This window comes from Alosa sapidissima, chromosome 18 (assembly GCF_018492685.1).
Source record: "Alosa sapidissima isolate fAloSap1 chromosome 18, fAloSap1.pri, whole genome shotgun sequence".
NCBI lineage: Eukaryota > Metazoa > Chordata > Actinopteri > Clupeiformes > Clupeidae > Alosa > Alosa sapidissima.
Window position 1 is genome coordinate 3730938 of NC_055974.1, and position 7965 is coordinate 3738902.

General features: G+C 42.5%; 2 protein-coding genes across 5 annotated transcripts in view; one reads left to right on the plus strand and one right to left on the minus strand.

Moving 5' to 3' along the window:
- Positions 1 to 1558, plus strand: part of pik3c3 (phosphatidylinositol 3-kinase, catalytic subunit type 3) — a 16462-nt gene extending 14904 nt beyond the window's left edge. For all 3 annotated transcript variants that reach the window (XM_042070394.1, XM_042070393.1, XM_042070395.1), the window contains 4 exons: positions 1 to 30; positions 269 to 359; positions 814 to 939; positions 1193 to 1558. The exon at positions 1 to 30 is cut by the window's left edge and continues 139 nt beyond it. In XM_042070394.1, the coding sequence (XP_041926328.1) occupies positions 1 to 30; positions 269 to 359; positions 814 to 939; positions 1193 to 1207 (262 nt within the window). In that variant the 3' untranslated portion in view covers positions 1208 to 1558. The remainder of the gene's footprint in view (positions 31 to 268; positions 360 to 813; positions 940 to 1192) is intronic.
- A 1113-nt stretch (positions 1559 to 2671) lies between these two features.
- LOC121689784 lies at positions 2672 to 7677 on the minus strand. Of its 2 annotated transcripts, none has more exons than XM_042069899.1 (7): positions 7556 to 7677; positions 7090 to 7210; positions 6083 to 6252; positions 5608 to 5840; positions 4892 to 5048; positions 4388 to 4506; positions 2672 to 3995 (listed from the first exon to the last, which is right to left on the minus strand). In XM_042069899.1, exons 1-7 carry the CDS (start codon positions 7620 to 7622, stop codon positions 3489 to 3491), a joined length of 1374 nt encoding a protein of 457 aa, XP_041925833.1. In that variant the 5' UTR covers positions 7623 to 7677; the 3' UTR covers positions 2672 to 3488. The 2 variants fall into 2 exon arrangements, with proteins under 2 accessions (XP_041925833.1, XP_041925834.1); XM_042069900.1 differs by having other exon boundaries at positions 3567 to 3991.
- Between the last annotated feature and the right edge of the window lie 288 nt (positions 7678 to 7965).

Genomic DNA, 7965 nt, shown 5'->3' on the forward strand with positions numbered 1-7965 from the left:
GTGCTACACCGCCTTCCTACACCTGCGCAGGTAACTCACATACGCACCTGCGCAGGTAACTCACATATGCACCAGGCTTGTGCCAAATTTTGAAATTGAATTGAGAATGACTCCTAAATTCCAATGCAATTCCTGAATTTGAATTGAGGTCAAAAACAGGATGTAGAATTACAATTTGAATTTGAATCAGTGTTACGCCGCCTTCCTAGACCTCCAAAGGGAACATCCACACTCACACAGGCTCAATGTTTTTGGTGTGTCATTACAGATACTCCAACCTGATCCTGAATCTGTTCTCTCTCATGGTGGACGCCAACATCCCTGACATTGCACTGGAGCCTGACAAGACCGTGAGAAAAGTGAGTTGGCATTTGAGTTTTTATCTTGCTTGCCTGCAGAGAAGTTGTGAGAATTACTGCATACGTGTGGTTGTCTGTGGTGGTGATTGTGTGTGACTCACCTTTAACCTATGTAAATGAAAGCCCCCCCCCCCCCCCCAGGATTTAACTAACAGCTCTGTTAAGAGACTGATACTTTGAACTCATAGATCATAGAGCATAAAAGTCTTCTCGCTCTCTTGTGTGTAGGCTCTGTTGCATTTGTGTTCAAATGTAAACAAGACTGAGAGCATACATGACTCGATTTTAATTTTTAACTGAACAAACATGTTTATATTTATTTAGCAGATGCTTTTGTCCAAAGCAACTTACAAATATAACAATACAATAGTTAAAATGAACAGTAAACAGCTCTAGAACATCATATGAGTATGTGATACTGTATGTGACCTGACCTTCTGGGCTCTGATATCAGGTTCAAGACAAGTTCCGATTGGACCTTTCTGATGAGGAGGCAGTGCACTACATGCAGAGCTTGATTGATGAGAGTGTGGGGGCGCTGTTTGCGGCAGTGGTCGAGCAGATTCACAAATTTGCCCAGGTATGGAGCTTGCATGTGTTTATTGCCAAAAATCTGCAAGTTACTGCTCAAGAGTGTAAACCTTGTAGTTAACGTTCCTTTCTCTCATGTGGACAATGTGTTCTGCTGATGTTGATAAATCATTTTTATTTATAACACACTTTACATCAACTCAATGACCTCAAAGTGCTACAGTGCACCTAAAACAACAATAAAGACTTTGATGTTTAAAGTGTGTTTCAAAAATGTTTGTGTCTGTGTGTCTGTTCAACAGTACTGGCGTAGATGAGCAGGACTCCGCCTGATTCGGGCTAATTGACAGCTGCTTCTATAGCAACAGAAGAACTCACTGCAATCATGAACGAACAAATGAAATAGAGGAAGAAGGCAAACGAGAGCCACCGTGCCAAGATCCAATGAAGTGTGGACTGCCAACTTGAACCTGAGGATATCTCTCGGTCTCTCTCTCTCTCACACACACAGACTTATATATATATATATACACACACACACACACACACTAACAGTGCCCTGACTGCTTCTGAGTGTTTTTGTACATAGGATACATTTGTAATATAAAAAACCTGTATGAAACTGTTTATGCACAAAGAACAGCCAAATAAAAAGACTGTGGAGACAAGCGTGTAATGGGGCGTGAGGAGTACAAAAGGTGGTGTAGAACTCAAGAGAACACAGCTCCCCTGAAGACAGACAGGACCTGCACAATAAACCACATCTCGATCTCTTGTTCCCTTACAATGTCAAAAAAGCATCTCATCCATGACAGGCTCTTCATCAGACCGTACCAGTGGGTGTTTGTTGAGTGTCTGGGTTAAAATTGGTGCTGCAGTCACTTTGAATAAGTCAGTTTGTGTGTCGTTTGAGAAGTTTGTTAGTTTGTTCCCCATTGCACAAGCTGTGGTTAGTCGTTGATGCTCAGATTCAGGGAGTGAGTCACTTTCTCCAGGACCAGGCTCCCTTTTCCCCTTACCCTCCTTTTCTACCCCATTTTTTCCCCTCTCTTTCTCTAGTTATTAATAATGTTTAATGTAATTTACATTACATGACAAAATGTAATTACATGTCGTCCCCTTAGAATTATAAGGTTCTATCTGACATTTTTGTCAAAATTCAGCTATGAAAGAATTCTAAGACTTTGAAGCTCAATATCTCAGAACGCATATAGAACCCTATAATTCTAGGGACGAATTGTATTCTTGAACAGACTTAAACAAAAATAAGTGTATTACATATCAGGTGCTCTTACATCTACTCTTCATGCATTTTGTGTACATTGCTTAACACACCATGTAGATAGAATGTTTTTTTTTTTTTTGGGGGGGGGGGGGTAAATAATTAGGTTTGGAAGTTAATATTAAGTGTAAATATTTTTCCACACTGATCATTTGACAACTTATTAAAAGACAAAAGCATACTGTAAATGTCAAAAGACTTTTAGTAAGAAAGTTTTACAAATTGGGTTTTTTAAACACAGATGTACTTAAATATGCCTCAGTAGATAAAGTGAAAGAAGCCAGGCAGTGTGATATGTGCTATCAAGAATCAAAAGTCATCTGAAATCAACCTCAGAGTGCCTCTGCAAAAAAAATTTTCTGTCATCTGAAATCATTCTAAAATAACTTCAGAAATACCCTGAATATAAACATTTTCTAAAATAGCCTAATATTTAAGATTAATATTTTAAGATCATCTTAGAGATGTTGAAATCTGAACTGAAATCAGAGAATAATAATAAAAATGTGTCAAAACAATCTTGACAGGATGAGAAAAAAACACCTTGATGGGCCTTAGGTGGTTAGCCACACGCTGTATAGAATTCATTTGAAGAGGACTTGTCACCATGGTTTCATGGCCTTTGCATTGTGGCTAGAGTGCAATGACACCCTGGCTCTCTCACTTCTGTTCTGTTTGGGCATGTGGTTAAGTTTTTGGAGCCGTGTGTAACCCTATTCCGTTGCTATGAAAGCTGTCAACAAGAAACCTGACATTTAAGGTTTTTCCACCTTTTGTTTTTTAAATGGCTAGTCATTAGTGGATATGAATCAATAGTGACCAATATGGCACTTTTTAAAGGTCAGCTCATCACTATACAATGCCAACCATTACTTTTTCTCCCACACACAAAAAAAACACTGCAAGTTGAGCACATGCTCACACAAACATTTTCTCCCCTCACACACTCACATCAGCGAGCCCGGCCACAGCTAGCTCTGTGGTTTGGATTTCCACCCCAGTGAACGCTTCTGCTCCTCACGATAGGTGTTGTTCATCTCCAGCTGAAAGCAAATCAAGCATTAACGCTTTCTTCTGCAGGGGTGGCTTCCGACTTGTTGATTAATGTCTTCAAGTTGCCCGTACTCCCCATTATTTAATTTAGCTTGGAGTTGGGATCCGCGTCATTTCCCAGAAAATTTCTGCTTGTGATTTGCACATTTGTATTTTTCCACTGAGGAGCATTTTGCTGTTGAATAATCACAACAAAGGGAGACATTCATCCAGCTAGTCCCTACACATCAGCTTCGATCACATCTAGAGTAGATTAGGTTCACCTAGGAAATGTCCCCCACCCCCTCCATTTCTCCGTGGTACATATCAACTTCGTCCTTCCTAGTGGAAATCTCACATCCAGACTGTACCATTAATCCTTCGTGGAGGTAAACCCAGTCCCCCTCCTCACCCATCCCCAGTCTCAGAGAGCTAAGCGGGATCCCTACACCATCTAGGAGAGACGTGAACCCTTCCCCATGTTGGGGTCCCCTGTCTGTCTGCACCTCGGAGTCCCAGCTGCCCTTTCGAAACAGGGGGGTCTGAGGGACCTCCAGGCCTTCAGGCACAGACCCCCCACTTCCAGAGCCACGTGCGTCCCAGGGAGGGTGCTTGGGGAAGGCGCTGGAGTAGTACTGGTGCTGGCCTGGGCTGGGTGCTGGGAGCTGGGTGGCGGTGGGCTGGAAGTCACAGCTGCAGAGGGAGATGATGGAGGGGCTGTCCTTGGCAGACAGCACGCCAGCAGCCACAACAGGGACGGGAAGGCCGGACGCGGGCTCAAGGAGACCTGCCTGGAGACACACACATGCATGTATCTGCACATGTACATATGCACATACACATGTATGCAAAAAAGTAACTGTTGTGATGCATTCTTGGCTGTTGTCATTTGTAAATTATGTGATCACTCACTTTATATGTGTGTGTGTGTGTGTGTGTGTGTGTGTTCTTACCTAAACTGACACAAGATTCTCCATAGTGACTAGGACTGGTAGGAAGACTAGTGTTCCATGGTTTATGTGTGTTTTGTGTGTCTTATATGCCACAGGATGCCAAACGTTCAATTAAGTGTCTACCTGCCTAGATGTGCAAAACACACTAATATCAATATAGTGAATGTGTTCCTGTCTGGTATGGGTGTGCGATCATATCAGTTATCAGGTTATTGTGTGTGTGTGACTACCAGTGATCGTGGGAGGCGGTACTCTGATGTGTGTGTTTTTCGTCTCTTCAGGTATGCAACCACAAGGGGTATGAAGAAACAAACGCTCAATGCTGTACCCAGCAATATGGGCCTCAGGTCTGGTTAGACACACACAAGCCAGCAAAGAGATACAATTACAAACAATATTATTCACTGCGTTTCTTATGAGATTGATATCATTATAGTATTCACTGTGATTCCTATGAGATTGATATTGTTATTTGAATAAACCTTTCATGTTTTTTACAATGGAAAAATAACATTTGCTTGTGTTTTTAGTAATTTCCTATGCACTTTACTATGGATAAATAGCATGTTTTGGCGTGTGCATTTAGTACCACAATTACTGTCTGTAATGTCCTCAGCTTGAGGCTCATACAACTGTTATGGGCTATTCATGGGAATTCAAACGGTGTGGTTCATACATCTGAAATTACTGTAATGATCATATTTCCTGTAGGTTCCCTGTTTTTTCCTGCTTACCTACAGGAAGTGTGTTCAGCTGTTGGCAGACCGGCTGAGAGGTGGCAGAGGATCTGAAGGTGGCCACAACACAATACTCCTGACCTGGAACCAGGCCTCCAAATTCTACACTGAACTCCTTGTCCTCGTCCTCATAGCTCACGGATCCGGTGCGGGTCTGAAGAGAGAACGAGCGAGCACAGTAGAAGATGCTGCAGGGTAGGTATGACTCACCTGTTTACCTTGTACCTAACTAATTCATTCTTTTATTTATTTACTAAATTACTATTTTTAGGTGTTACTTTACTTTAAACTGATTATTTTAAATTGTTTATTTTAACTGTTTATTGATATCATGGTAAGCTGCTTTGGACAAAAAAAGTGTCAGCAAAGATCCATAAACATCCACATAAGCATACACAGAAGCCAATAAGAAGAAGCTCCACTGCATAAGTCGGAAATGGATATCAAACTTCTTGTGGCAAGATGAGCTTCAACATGAAATGGAAATTTGCTTCAAAAAAAAATTGTGTTAGAGAGATAGAAAATAGAGAATTTTGTCAAGTTGGTAAAATAAGATAAAAGCAGATTGAATGTAATTACATTGCTGATTGCTGTTCCCATAGCAATTCTAAAATGAAGTGAAGCACAGTGAGAATGTCTGACAGACACGGAGTGAAAGATGGAAACAGAGAGGGAGTGAGTGAAATGGTGCTGGAGTGAACGTTGGTTCCTACCTCCCTCTCCGTCGGCCGCTGTCTGTTGAACAGGGTCACCGTGACAGCGCTAATATCAGACAGTATAAACAACACGGAGCAGCATCCTTCGGAATCGACCTGACACAGGACCTCAGGGGCACAGGGAAACTTGACCTCCACTACAATATGCGGTGTCCAGACATCTCTGCCACGGTCCTCGACCCGCAAAGACAGAGAGGGGGCACTGAATGCTCCCAAATCTGGCCAGTTGGCTGGGTGAAAGTAGAGAACATTCATTGTTTGTCTCACTATTGAATTAATCCTCAGTGCAAAATTCCAGGTAAAGCATAAGACTGAGGACAGAATAAGTTCAGCACGGCCCAGTGTACTACCAGGAACTACAGACCACAACAGAACAGTGCCCAACAATAAAGAGAAAAATCATTCAATAAGAGAGGGGGAGGTAGGGATTGAGAGAGTGATGAGGGAGAAAGAGGCAGGAGGAGATAATCACTCGGGTCATATGAAAGATTGCACATCCAGTGGACGTGCCCGTGCCATTCCTCCACTCCCAGCCGGACGTGGTGGAGGGTGATCTCAGTGATCTCCCGAGACAAGTCGCAGCTCAAAGATGAGATCTTATCACACTGGGCCACAGTTCTCCAGGACTCACTGGGATACTCACTGACACACACACACACACACACACACACACACACACACACACACACACACACACACACACACACACATGAACGTGTCAACACCAGTGCATTTTTTGCGAACAAGTTTTGGAAATATGTTCAATTGGTAAATGTGGTCAAGTGTATCTTTCTGATCTTGTGGGTGTGAAGTGAGAGTGGTTGTAGTTATGTATATGTGTGTGTGTGTAAGTGTGTATGTTTGTAAGTGAGGCCCCACCGGCTGGATGGACTGAGTTTACCTCCAGCCTTCCAATCCTCCACCTCAGCCCCCCCTCCCCCTTCACTGCCCTCTTTCTCTAGTTTAAAGCAATCACACACCCGCTCTCTCTCCCCTGCCCTCTTGTCCATTCACTTACTCATTAACACACACACACACACACACACACTCCTGTGGATCTCTGTTGCTTATCTTACTCTCCTTTATTCATAAGCCCACTTTCGTTTCCATCTCTCCATGGCTAATGCCTCCGCCCTCCTGTCTTGCCCCTGCCGCTTTACTTCCATCCACTGAGTTTTACTTTCTATTGTCAGCAATTGATACTGCCCATCTCTCTGTCTCTCTCTCTCATATACACACACACACACACCGTTTCCAGGTCTGTTTCAGATTAAATGTACTGTATATGCAATATGACATTTGACATTTACAGTTTCAGATGACACACACAAAGATTGCCCCAATTTGCATATGCGTCTATATTATTTTTCTATTGTCCCAAAAGATGCCTTCAGTCTGGAGATAAAAATCATAAACACACACATCCTCCATTATGTTCTGATCTGGAATTATGCTTTTTTTTTACACACATTCTCTTACTTTTGCATCTTGATTTCAACTCTGAAGGTGGTATTTGGCATGAGTCCAGTGCAATTCCACTGCAAAAGCACAAAGAAATCCAGCACACTCAACTGAGTGTCACATTTACCCAAAGTCAGATCTGCAACACACAAACATGCATACACAAAGGCATGTGTAGTTTCAGATAAACGACAAATTTAACTGGTCTGGGGAATTAGCCAAACCTTTGACCTATTACTGAATCATTAGCATCGTAACAAATCACTTGGTCCTTTTATCTTGCAACTATGAACAGACAGAGCTTAAGCAAGTCAAGGTGTTTACTAAAAATGCATCCAAATAAAATCACATCTTCAAACTTAAAGCCAATTTAATGTGCTTTGTTTGGTGCATTTGATTTTCGTGTGGCATGGTTTCATCAGCCAAATAAACTTATACATGAGTGCACGTGAACACACACACACACACACACACACACACTCACCTATGTTGCATAAAGCCCAGGACAGATTCAGCCAGAGAATCCCAATCTGGACAAACCTTGTCAGCATGGCAATGCCAGGACCACTGAAGCAGATTGGCTTCCAGTGAATGTGTGCCTACACCTGACAGTCTGAGTCACAGCAGCAGTGTAGCAGAAACCTAGGAAACCACTACCTCCACTCATACTCATGAGTGCGCACGCACACGCGCGCACACACACACACACACACACACACACACGCGCGGCAACCCCAGGGGGGTGTGAATCAGTGCAAAACTAAAACTAGAGAGTTCCGTTGAAATGAAAGAATGCATCGATTATGACTAATTACTTGAAGAAACAGGTTTCTTGAACTTCCCCTGGGGATCAATAAAGTATCTATCTATCTATCATGAAGGAGCAGATATCAC